The 13,179-nt window shown below is 40.4% G+C and overlaps 1 protein-coding gene and 1 long non-coding RNA gene across 6 annotated transcripts; both read left to right on the top strand.

Moving 5' to 3' along the window:
* Positions 1–1,454: 1,454 nt before the first annotated feature.
* On the top strand, positions 1,455–6,905 carry LOC115749564 (glutamyl-tRNA(Gln) amidotransferase subunit A). 5 transcript variants are annotated; one of them, XM_048282791.1, is made up of 13 exons: positions 1,455–1,835; positions 2,339–2,374; positions 2,468–2,566; positions 2,675–2,899; positions 2,987–3,069; positions 3,143–3,243; positions 3,429–3,552; positions 3,634–3,788; positions 3,953–4,089; positions 4,162–4,332; positions 4,487–4,711; positions 6,056–6,289; positions 6,633–6,905. In XM_048282791.1, the coding sequence occupies exons 1-13, from the start codon at positions 1,617–1,619 to the stop codon at positions 6,768–6,770; spliced, it is 1,947 nt and encodes a 648-aa protein (XP_048138748.1). In that variant the 5' UTR covers positions 1,455–1,616; the 3' UTR covers positions 6,771–6,905. The 5 variants fall into 5 exon arrangements, with proteins under 5 accessions (XP_048138748.1, XP_048138746.1, XP_048138747.1 ...); XM_048282789.1 differs by having other exon boundaries at positions 3,953–4,332; XM_048282793.1 differs by having other exon boundaries at positions 1,714–1,835; positions 2,297–2,374; positions 3,953–4,332.
* Positions 6,906–6,912: 7 nt separating this feature from the next.
* On the top strand, positions 6,913–7,143 carry LOC125316026. The gene is made up of 2 exons (XR_007199331.1): positions 6,913–6,957; positions 7,057–7,143. It is a non-coding gene; the product is annotated as an uncharacterized LOC125316026 (long non-coding RNA).
* The last annotated feature ends 6,036 nt before the right edge of the window (positions 7,144–13,179 follow it).

Raw genomic sequence — 13,179 nt, 5'->3', positions numbered from 1 at the left:
CGTCATGTGAATCTTCCTTTCCACAGTTGTCTTATACTCATCTTGATGCGGGACCGTCTAGCGATTCCACTCGAGTCTAGTACGTAACTAGAGTTAAAGTCAGAGAGTGGAAGACCGGAAGAGAGTAGTTGAGCAATTTGGGCTTTTTTCTTTTCTTCGACCCTCTCTTTTGTTAATACCCCGGCGATCTCACCCTTCAAACTCATTTTATGCGATTTCTCTTTTCCTAAGAGACGCTTTCCCTATCTTTCATCTAAAGACGGAATTGTTTGAGCTTAATCGCTCCTACCCTTGTTCATGTTCAAGATTTGATAACTGTTCAATCATCCCTTGCTCTCGTAAGCGGTCTCATTGCTTTCACCAACCTAGTTTCCCTTCCTTCTATAAGGCTAGTCTAGGATAGGAAAGTCGGTCGTCTTGGCACTCTCTCTCGTTATCATCAAATATGTTCTGCTCTTTTTAATCTTCCCGCTCTCTCAATGAATCTTCTTTCCGATTAGCGCCCCTTGACTAGTAAGGGAAAAACCCTTTACTAATCAAATAGTTAGGGCTTTTTTAGCTTGTTATCAGTATCAAAGAAACTTCCAATCACGATATCGGGATAATTTTGTAGCGTATCATATAAAAATCGAGTAAGATCCACCTTCTTTATGTACTTAACTTATATTGGATTGGATTCCATCGGGATCGACGGGACTCGAACCCGCAGCTTCCGCCTTGACAGGCAAAGGTTCTAACCGATTGAACTTGGCTATATGGCTCATCCGGGGGAGAGATCGAGCTTCAAGAAATAGTGAATGGTCTTATCAATATACAAATGTAGGGAAAAGTACACTAGAAGTGCCATAACTTGTGTACGGCGTTCACTTGAGTGCCATAACTTTCAAAACGTTCACTTAAGTGCTATAACTTTCAAAAATCATTCACTTGAGTGTTACGTCGGAGCAAAATCGTTCACTTGAGTGCTACAAGAACTTTTTCAACGTGCCACGTTATCTTTCCGGCGTCTACAGTAACTTTTCCGCGCATTCTATAATAACTTTTCCGACGTCTACAGTAACTTTTCCGATTGCCACGTCAGCCTTTCCAAATGCCACGTCAACATGGCACTCAAGTGCATGATTTTTAAAAGTTATGGCACTTAAGTGAACGTTTTGAAAGTTATGGCACTCAAGTGAACGCCGTACAAAAGTTATGACACTTCTAGTGTACTTTTCCCTACAAATGTATAAGGCCCATTGGCCCGCTTTAGAAAAAGTTGTTCTTCTTACGCCAAGAATACTAGCCAACATTAATATGCGCATGGCTCCATGTCGGCATTTTCATTTGTTTGGGAGGCCTAACGAGTGCTACGTCCAACTTTTGACATATCTGCCTCATCCTAGAAGGTTGGAATATGCATGTTTAGAGAGAAGCGGCAAACTTTGTTTTATGTGGGAAAAAGATAGAGAAGAAGAAACAAAATCCCCGGTTGGACCCGACGGCCTCCCTCTGCCTTCCGTATGGATGCGGCTAAGGATCCCAATTTGTCTGGCGTTGACTGATAGACATCATCGAAATTCGAGGGAGGAGAGAGAAATTGCGCCCATAATCACCGCGACATTGTTGTCCGAAGAATGGCGACGCTTCTCCTTCGAGGCAAGTGTCCCGGCGTGACGGCGCTGGTTCTGCCGCGCGTTGGTCTCTGTCTCTCCCTATTCTTGTGCTGCGGCGGTGCTGCGGCGGTCGCTCCCCACCGCGACCAGTTTCAAAACCCCATTGCTGCTCACTGTCTCACCAGCTCGACTCCGTCGCCATCCCACCGAATTTTAGCTGCCCTGACGTCCTTGGACATGGTATGGTGTGGTACCCCTTTTCATTTGGCCGATTGATTGATGATTGGCGTGCAAAGATAAGGATGGCGGTACTGGATCTCTCTTTCATTAGCAAACTGATTTGCTTCCTGTCCGTTATGTTGTGCCTTGCCTATATACATGTACTCGGGGTTGGTCAATCTTCTTATTTCTCAGTACTTCTAAGTTGAACGACTCGCAGTTTAGATCGTAACCCATGATCCTGATTCTTATAATGCTTTCTTTCCGCTCAAGAAGTACCTCTAGCTCTTTGTTGTGAGTAGTTCTGCGTGCATTTCCCTCGTGTGAAATGAGAATGCAAGATAATAATACCTGCCCGCATGCCTTTTGAACTATAGTTGCCCATTCATCAAGCTCACTTCACAATATGTATGGGTTTCTGCATTTCAAACACATTATTTGTTACTAGCTTTCCAGAATAGCCTACCCTGACATCTTTAAAGCAGATGAGAACCTATAAACTAATCTGAAAAATGTGTTGTCAGAAAGTTCGGATTCCTATTGATACCTTTTGCTTAAAGGTAACTCTTGCTAAGGACAATGTATAAGCCGTTCATTCTATCGAATCCACTCATTTCTCGAGCATAATGGCTCCTCCTTATTTCCTTGATCAGGAGAGTAAGATAAGTCAATGTCCTCAACAGAACAGTGAAGCTTCATCGCTTAGGCATGCATTTAAAATATTGGATGCAGATTTCTTCACCGACAATAAGGTACTGATTTAGAGTAAATAGATTAATGACTCTTCTTTGACCTTGAGGATTAACAATCTCTGGCGAAGCCACATTTGCATCTTACTTATCATACTTCTTCTCCATTAGATTCTGGAGGTCGCAAAGGGTGCAGAAGAGTTCAATATTCCCATAATCAGGGCCAACAGAAAATCTGTGGCTTCTGTTGATGGAGGTTTGCAGAATCCCTCTTGTTTGGTTTTTGATCCCAACTGGGGATCTGAACAGCCGGATGGCATAAATAGGAGATTCACACATCCTGTGCCATCTGGTATACAAAGACCAGGAAGCAACGAAGATATTGCCTTCATGAGTGTAGGTTTTGTTGAGCAAACTCAATTTCACACTTCAACACAAAGTCTGCGATCGAATTTGGTGATAGCTTTCTTGGGCACTATGCAGGTTCTTGAACTTGGGGAACTTATTAGGACAAGACAAATTACTTCTGAGGAGCTTACTCGACTTTTCCTTGAGAGATTGAGAAGGTAATCCTGTATATATCATCTTGAGGATGCCTGCTGAAGTTATGTAATGTTTTCTTTTTAAAAATGCCATCAGGTATAATGGCATTCTTGAAGCTGTGGTGTCTTACACTGAAGAATTAGCATATGCACAAGCAAAAAGGGCTGATGAGTTGCTTGCTCAGGGAGTAGATCTGGGTATTTTTCTTGTTAGAGTACTTACCATAACCTAACACTGACAATTTGCAAAATGCATTTGGCAGTTTATATTTGCTTCTCTACTTCAATATCTGAGAGATGGGACACAGTAGAACCTATTATTGACGCGTCAAAATCGTTGTTCTGTCACAGCAGCAACTTAGATGTGATCATGTGCATTGTAGGTCCTCTCCACGGGATTCCTTATGGTTTGAAGGACATAATCGCTGTACCTGAATACCACACCACTTGGGGTTCAACGAGTTTTAAGGATCAGGTTCTTGACATCGATGCATGGGTCTATCAGAGGTACTTAAGGTGCTTCAGTTATCCGGCGTTGTTGTATGGTAAATCATGATAGATGTTATGGGGTGAGTCTGCTGAATATAGGTTGAGGTCAGCTGGGGCGGTTCTAGTTGCAAAGCTTGTCTCTGGCTCTCTGGCATATGATGATATTTGGTTTGGCGGAAGGACAAGAAACCCATGGAACATTGAAGAGTTTTCAACTGGCTCATCAGCCGGGCCTGCTGCTTGCACTTCAGCAGGTTCATTTTCACTTCTTCTCTCGGTTGTTCCTGTTCAGCAACAATTTCCTCTGCCACGGTACCACTGTGTGCTCGTGGACAAAAAATAAATTTGACAAAGCTATAAAAAGTTTGGATGACATAAATGAAGATTCTTTTGACATTGACTGTCTTTTCTTCAACAGGTATGGTCCCTTTTGCTATTGGTTCTGAGACAGCTGGATCCATTACCTATCCAGCTGCCCGTTGTGGTGTGACAGCATTACGCCCAACATTTGGTGCAGTTGGACGAACTGGTGTCATGAGCATATCTGAAAGCTTGGTAACTTCTTATTGTCATCCTGGATTGTTCCTACGTGAGGTTGACAATGATGACATATCTAATTCATGGCAGGATAAGCTTGGTCCATTCTGTCGGAGTGCAGCAGACTGCACTATTATTCTTGATGCTATTAGAGGAAGGGATCCAGATGATCCCTCATCCAGAGACATTCCCCTTGATAATCCATTCACAGTAGACATTACAAAGCTTACTGTTGGATACCTCGATGATGCTGAGATGGAGGTCATTGTTTTCTTGGTTTCTTTAGGGACATGAACATGGAACTTGATATTTCTCAGTTAAAATAACCCCTGAGCTATGAACAACCCCACCCCCACCCCACCCCACCCCACCCCACCAACCCCCCTCTTCCCTTCTCATTTCTCTCTCATTGCAGGTCGTTCAAGTTCTTTCCTCAAAGGGAGTTACTATGGTTCCCTTCAGATTAAATTACACTGTTGATTCTGTTCAAGGCATCTTGAACTTCACAATGGATGTGGATATGTTGGCTCACTTTGATGAGTGGCAACGTTTGGGAAAGGATGATCAATACGAAGCTCAAGAACAATGGCCTGTTGAACTGCGCCGTGCACGTGTGGTTCCCGCTGTGGACTATGTGCAGGTTTGCCACTTGTTTTTATTGCTGATCATACTACTAATCTAAGCTCGAGCGTTTACTTCATTCAAGAGTTTGGTTCCAAATATAGCAAATACATACCCGAGTGAATAAACCAATTACTGTAATTAGCCTGATGATGGAATTTTTTAAGATGAACTGTTTGGAATTCTGAATTGGTAGTTACTTTAAATCGTAATGATGACTTGTCAGAGGTCCCAGTGGTCTACATAGCAGGCTGCATGTTGGAAAACTGGTTATAACTGATGATCTTTTAAGTGTGATATGTTGGGTATGGATCATGAAATGATTGGGTCAAGTATCCATGCTTGATTACTTGCAGTAATGCTCTAAATTGCCAAGCATATTTTCAATGGAAGACGATGTGGTGGATTTTTTCTCTGGGATCCCCTGAGTGGATAAGCTTTAGGCTGACAAATGTAGAACATTTGAAAGCAGATAATTTATGTTTTCGGTCGAATTAATGCCAATAATTGGGAGATCTGTTTTTGCTAGACTTCAAATTGTGTTGGTTCGGTGGGGCTTGGTGGGTATTTTCTATTGGGCAAAGATATCTTAATCTGCAATCAATCAAAGCAAACCAGATCAACCCTTTCTGACTTGTTTTCTTAGATGAGTGAACGTTTAAAATGTATTATATGCTGTATGTTCAATAGATAGAATGATTGCGAGTGTTCGTAGACACTGCCAAGATTCAGGCATGATGCCACCAAATGTTTTGATGCCATGAGTGTGGCTCCCTCGAGGATAGATGCAAATTATAAGCTGCATTATTAGCTTGGTCCAACTCAAAGCAAGAAACAACCACTAACGGCAAATGAAATGCCATACAATGAAGCCTCAATTTTGAGCGAGCAGTATGCGGTTGTTCTATCAATGTAAGGATTTGCACGAACTACATTATGATAGGGTAGCATACCATGTCCTATGCGGAATCATGAACTTCTAGTGCCGTTTGACAAATGAAATTGATTATGTGGGCTTACATTAGTTAAATAGCTTCCCGCATGCTTGGTATGTTTCAGTTTCGAGGTGAATGTTGTTTGAACAATGAGGTATATACAACCACGACAAAGTTAATTCCCGGAATATCATCCTCTTTCTTGATTAGATCTTGCTGTAGGTTTCTTCATCTAGGACTCGGCAAACAGCATGTAGTCCAGATGTTTTTCATTGTCCAGTATTGATTGATTGGGTGGTTGCCGTACCAGAATGAACTAAGCCATTATGCTATGTTACCACACTGGAATGACCCACTTTAATCACGGTAAATCTGAATTCGTGTTGTTAAACTCCTTTGTCGTAAAAAGTGAGCCATTCTCTCCTCAGGCACAAAGAGCTAGAGGAAAGTTGATTAGAGAAGTAAGAGAAAGCTTCAATGTTGATGCTTTCATTGGAAATGCAACGGACTGGGAGAAAGTTTGTCTGGGAAATCTGGTGGGAGTGCCTGTAATTGTTGTTCCAACCGGGTATGCTAACATATCTGCTTCACCTCCTAGTGGCACGAGACGACGAACGACCGTCACAACTGGCATATATGCTCCTCCTCAAAAGGATCACATTGTAAGTTTTCTTTTTCATTAGGGGTCAAGAGAGGTTTCAGGTGGATATTGTGTTTTTTTTTTCCTTGTGTTTTTTCGGGTTAGTGAGCTAGTAAAGTTAGCTCCTCATGACGGTTTTGATGCTCCTAGGAGGACCAGATGAGGTGAAAGTTGGAAATCTCGTCAACTTTTTGATATTTGAAAAAAAAAAAAAAACTCCTGGGCGCCTATTTATAAGAATTTAACTGGATGGCACTGGATTCAAGATATTGTTGTACATTCAGAGAAGTTGAGGATCATTGGCACAAAAACTAGAGTTGCATTGTTAGTGCTGGGTACTCAGAATATGTTGAATTCTCTTGTAGGCTTTAGCACTGGCAATAGCTTATCAGTCAGTCACTGATCATCACAAGCAGCGACCACCTATAAACGATACGGGACCAAATGATTGGACTCCGAATGCACAATCAAAAAAATACCCTCCAAGGCAGCTGCTTCTGTGAGTTTTTCATGCCTGTGAATTGAACATTGGTGTACATATCCCTGTCGTGACCATGGAGAAATGAGTACTTTCTCAGCAATTGCAATAAGAAAACTGTTGGTGTCTCCTATGGGATATGATTGTCTGGTTAATTTTTTGGGGGCAATTACAGTTTGTACATTCTCAGGAATTGTGATTGTTATTATCAGGTAAAGTACCTTGTTTCTCTTTCCTTTATATAATATTGTTTTGTTGTATATGAGTGAACTACCAACTAGCCGAATATAGCATGATTTTCGCCTGTGCAGACAATATATGACAAGATTCAGCTCCTGTTAAGATGATGACTGTAGTGTGGAATTTGCACTCTGTTTTCCCTTCTAAGTTTTTGTTTCGATATTTGCCCACTGGGGAGACAGCCCAAGGCTTTGATTGAGGATAACATTTCTTCATATGTTGGGATCTAGTTGAATGAGCACGGTCTATTTATTGTAAAAGTTACACCTGTAATGGCTTGCTTGCTTGACTAAACAAACTCCATACGCGGTTTACTTCCCGAGATGTAACCAGACATCTTAGACGCATTGTTTTGCAATGTATAGAAGTGTGCAGACATTGTCATTTTGTTATGCAAAAAAATGACAAATCACTACGCCATCACATCATTCATCGTAACCATGGTCATCTCTCTGCCTCCGATCTCCTCACCTTCCTCTTCGAACTCACGGATCTCATCATCAATGGATTTAGGTCTCATCACTGTCCACCAGTTTTACAGTGGTAAGGAGCTGGTCTGTGAGCACCACGTCAGTGTTAAGACCAGGTTCTGTCAATAGAGAGCGAGAACTAGGCAAAGGTAGAGAGAAACCGCAGCTCGCCTCACTCCGACACATCCAGGTGTAGATCATCGCATCCTCCTCCATTATTTGGCAAATAGTGACCTTGTTTAAGGACCTCGCCATCCGAGGTAACCAGCCCACAAGGTATCTTGACACTTACGCCAAAGAAAATTGAGGTGGAGTCCAAATTGCAAGTCTCGAGCACAAATTTGGATCCTAGCAAGTAGTGCTTCCACACTGGGGAAGCAGGGTATGATCTCCAACAGCTCTTTCTCCTTGATGGTGCACCTCTGCTCGTTCGTATTCATCTTCCGACCCTCATAAGCCACTGGGTGGTCATCTTGCACCAGGACACCTTCTAGTGTGATGTCCGAAGCGTCTGGATGCACCTCGAACAACTTTGTAACTCCCAGGAGTAGGAGAGGTTCTTCCATGCACTCCTCATCCCAAGTCCCCGACCAATGTTTCTTCGACAATGCAGTCAGCGGTGCCTCTCACTTGGAGTATCCCTCCGTAAATCGGCGGTGGTGCTTTGCTAAAGGAATGAGTGCCGCTCGCTCACATTCATCGGAAGGGGCCACTCATCAATGGCCTTGTCGGTTTTCACGATCTAAAATTCGAGTTTTTCTAATTATAGGTTAATGGATTATCAAATTAATTAACTTAGCTCGAAGTTTTACCAAATCGTGACTTACGGTTCAAATTATTATCTTGCAAAAGAGTTTTAATTTTTTGAAGCTGCCACTAATCATTTTTTTTTTTTGTAGGTTGATTAGAAACCTAAATAAAATAGCGGGAGAAAACTATTTAATTTCTACAAATCGGAGTTTAGAGACTTGGTTACATTAATCCTTTAATTAATGCCATTACGGTAACAATTGCATGAAAAATGTTCAATTTGACAATTTTGATGAACTATGATTTGGAGCTCAAAGGTGCAATTTTTTTGGGTTTTCTTTTTATGATTTTTTTTTTTTGTATTTTTGTGTAATTTTTTAAATTTAAAATTAATTGAATTGGTTCAAGATCATCTTGAAGGTTTTGGATTTAATTTGCATTAAGCCTATGTCTACATGTTTTAAGATTAGAATGGATTCAAAAGAGTTTTATTTAAGGAACATGATCCATTAGATAAGACTTCTAGAAAATCTTATCTTCTAAAAGAAAAATAATGAGATGGGGTTTATAAGAAGCTATATCTTCCTACTATTTTTTTTTTAAAAATTTCATTGATTCATGAGATGAATTAAAAGAAAAGTGAGCCATGATTAATCTTTTTTGTGATTTTCGGTTTTTATGAGTGAACTTAAATTCAAATTGCAAAAAATTTTAATTAAAAGATAATTACCAATATTTCTTTCGAATTAAATTTTGATCTAAATCATCGACCCTAAAATTTGAAATACCCGCTATGAAGATAATTCTATCTAAATCCTAATAGATAGACTTATTTCCATGTATACGGTTGCAGATTAAAAAATTTTCCTAATCGATTAGATTGTGAATATTATATTCAAAAATTTTCAAATTCGTTCTAATTAGGCAAACGATATATTCCAATATGCAATCAAGTGATAATTACAAGACTTCTCAAGAATATTCAATTTGGATATACATCAATCTTGGATGAACAACTGAATATTCTAATCTTGCAAAGAATTTCTTAGAATATGCAATGTAATCCGTACTTTATACCAAAATAATCAACCAAATATTCGAATTGCCTAGGCAATGCGATATTCTAATTAATCTAGAATAAGAAAATTACCTAAATCCAAATTTTTCAAATTTGAACTTCGCACGAAATTTGACGACCAAGCTCGGGACTTTGGACCGATTGGCTAGGAAGCTCATGTGGATGGTCTTGCGGATTGAGGATGGCGTATGGTGGCAACTGTTGTTGCTCACGATGAGAGGTGTTCCCGGGATGGCCACACGAAGGGCGTTCTCAATTTGCTGAAGAGAGTGCCGAAGAACCCATACATCGTACACACCGAAGCACACGCGTGACTAGCAACGGTGAGCGGCGGCGATGGCTTCGGTGAGGTTCCCGGCTGAACTTTCAGGCCTTCACAACTCAGCTTCTGGCAACGACGACGTTGACATGAAAGCTGCTCACGGACTAAAGCCACCCTACACGTAATGAGGTCACCTGCGGATGGTTTGTGGTAGAATGATTATTACGGCTTGATCAGGCACTTGTCAGTGCCTCTTGAACGTATGAGCAAGACCACCGCGGAGAGAGAAAAGTTCTCTCTCTATTTCTTCTTTTCCCCCTCGCTAGTCTCTAATGGCAATGTATGGAACGCCTCTGGCCTTTACAAAATTTCTGTCATCCGACACCGAGGCCGAAGCTTTACCTTTTTCGTGGACTGGTTCGAACTCCTATGGACTTGATTTAGGGACTTTTCTTCGTTAGTAGACTTTAACTGAAGCCTTTTTCCCTAATTATAAATTTAATGGGCTGAATCAAACTGCGAATACGCTTCATGCTCTCTCAAATTTCGGCACATCGTCCCCTAGCTGGCCGAATTTTACTTGATGGACTCCGGTCCACCGCTCGTCAATTTCGCTCTAATTTCCTGCCGCCGATCAAAATAAATGCAAAATACTATGCATGAATGCCAAAAATGCTTTAATTATTTTTGGTAAGGACTAAAATTAATCCTTGATTTTTTATGCAAAATAAATGATGAAAAAGGTTAGTGAAAGTTTAAGTGTCAACGGGCCTCAACCTTCTTTTTGTCCATGGGGACTCTCCATTATTGAAGTTTGTTTGTAAAACAAACAAAATAAAAAGTTGCCTTTATAATTCCACATAGGATAGAAAGATGAGTGCAAGTCTCTTTATTAGTTAGAAAGTTATTATAGCCTTTCAAAATAAAGAAATAGACAAGTGGGATAGACCCCACTATACACGCGTGTGGGTACACATGTAATTGCGCAATTTTGACGCACTTAGCACTTAGCACTTTGCACGTTTGAGCAATCGCGGTTCAGATTTGGCACTATTCAGTAATAATAATAATAATAATAATAATAATAATTATTATTATTATTATTATTATTATTATTATTATTATTATTCGAAATAGTTATAATAATTAAATGTTGAACCCTATCGAAACAAGGCGCCTGTTCATGTAGGAGTTAAATTTAATTTCTATTTTATTATTATTATTTAATTTTGAATTTTATACAATAAAGAGTTACAATTTTTAGACGCGACAGTTTTCGAACAATGAAAGGTTGCATTTGTCCGAATCAGCAATTTTGAACATGAATAGGTATGTCCGAACGGCGGTTTTCACACACGAACAGTCATGTCCGAATTGCAACTTTTCGGACATGAATAAATGCGTTCGTATGGGAAGTTTGGACACCAAGAGGTGTGTTGTATTAGTATTATATAATGGACAGTTCTGTTCATTTTCAGAAGTAACGTTTCATTTTTTTCGTTTTCCTTCAAAAGAGAGACAATCTTTTATTGTTTTGCAGAGAGTTTTAGGAGATTTACTGGAATTGTTATCCAAGATTATCATCGTGTCTTTGTTGTATCCCGAAGGGAATTTGTCAAAAACATATAGCAACTTTATGGAGCAAATTGATCGTAAAATAGAATGATTGCACGCCTCAAAGTCCGACTATATTGTTACTCCATTTCTCCCAAATTTTCTAACATCCCTTGCTCAATGCCATGCGCAAGGAAGTTAATGTAATCCTGGGCACACGAGCATTTCCAACACTTCATCTATAAGTCATTTTCCTTCGGATTTTGAAATATCAAAGCGCAAACACTTCTCATGATCGGCCCATATCTTGCATCATCTAGATGAACCACCACAAACTTGTCGAGATAGTCGTGAAAGACATCATTCACCGAGTTGCAAAAGGTGTTTGGTGCATGAGCTAGGCCAATTTGCATGACCTAGAACTCGAAGGCTCCATAGGGCGTCACACACGCCGCCTTGGGCTCATTTGCTTTATCATTTTTGGAATTCATGATAGCACAATTTCGGATTAAGCTTCACGAACTACATAGCTCCGCTCAGCTGGTTGGTCAGTTAAGTAATCAACAGTATAATATAAGGGCCCGGAAGCAAGGGTAACCACAAAAGGGGAAAAAAAAAACAAGAGCCAGATCACCAGCTCGAGCCCTTTATAGGATGGCTCCTTCAGAGCTGGCTGAGCTAAGAAAGAAACTAGATGAATTTCTGGAGACAAGTTTTGTCCGTCCATCAAAGGCCCCTTATGGCACCCTGGACTTGTTCAAGAGGAAGCGGGATGGGAGCTATTCATTGATTACAGGGCTCTTAACAAGCTCATGGGCAAAAAATCACTATCGAATTCTGTTGATTACTTACCTGATCAACCAACTTAGCGGAGCTATGTACTTCGTGAAGCTTAATCCGAAATTGCGCTATTCAAATCCCAAAAATGCTAAAGCAAATGAGCCCGAGACGGCATGTATGACGCCCTACAGAGCCTTCGAGTTCTAGGTCATGCAAATTGGTCTAGCTGATGCAACAATCACCTTTTGCAACTCGGTGAATGATGTCTTTCACGACTATCTCAACAAATTTGTGATGATTTGGCTCTTGGCATGAGCTCAATCTCATGATTCACTAGTCGAGGGGGCGAGTTTTCTTTTGGAAGCTTATCCAACATGACGAATTCATACTGGAATAGTGTGTCTCTTATCTTTTTTGAAACAGTCCTAACTAACGTCCTCCTTTACCGTTAGGAAAGCTTTTGAAGTTTATCCAACGTGACAAATTCATGCTCGAATAGCATATCCCTTATCTCTTTTGGAACGGTCCTGACTAACATCCTCCCTTTCAGTTAGGAATGCAAAGTATATGGTTCATAACGCTTCAGCCCAAGCTTGAGTTGAAGGGTCGATGGCATCAAGGGTCGTAGCTCTTGCTAGGGCTACTGTTGTCTTTTGGCTTGTGCCCTTAGTTGGTTCAGTACATGGCGGATCCCCATGGGTATGAAGGAGGCTACGCATGTAAAAGTACGTGAGTCCTAAATTTATAATATGGATGCAAACTTTCAATTTTACAATTCTAAATCTTTACGCGATATGCCAATAAAATCCTTCTGATCTTGGGCAACTGTTTTGCAAATTTTCCCAAATTTTCTAAACTTTTCTTCTCTCTCTTTTTTTTCTTTGTTATTTGTCCCCCCTGTCGTGGTTACCCTTGCTTCTGGGCCCTTATATTATACCTCAAATGTCCGATTTAAAATATCTTCAATTCGTTGAAAGCTCGAGTCAAGAGCCCTCTTATAAGCCTGGTTTTTGTAGGGTAATTCGTGTAGATGACAGACCCAAGATTTTGGCCTAAATTGGGCAATATAATTGGGGCTATAAATTGAATAATAAATTGACGTTTCAACCATAAAAACAACATTAGTCAACATAATTAAGAAATTTATGAAGTTTCGTTCGATTATGAGGTTTTTAGGTACGTTTTCAGATATTGGCTTGTCAATTGGGTCCTGAGATATTTTAATATGATTTCCGTTGCATCTAATTTCGTGGGGTTATGCTCGAAACTTGCAAAGCATAGGTTTCCTTGCAGCGCAAAA

Source organism: Rhodamnia argentea, chromosome 7 (genome assembly GCF_020921035.1).
Source record: "Rhodamnia argentea isolate NSW1041297 chromosome 7, ASM2092103v1, whole genome shotgun sequence".
Classification (NCBI taxonomy): domain Eukaryota; kingdom Viridiplantae; phylum Streptophyta; class Magnoliopsida; order Myrtales; family Myrtaceae; genus Rhodamnia; species Rhodamnia argentea.
Note: the sequence above shows the minus strand (reverse complement) of the source record. Positions and strands in the feature narration are given on the sequence as shown.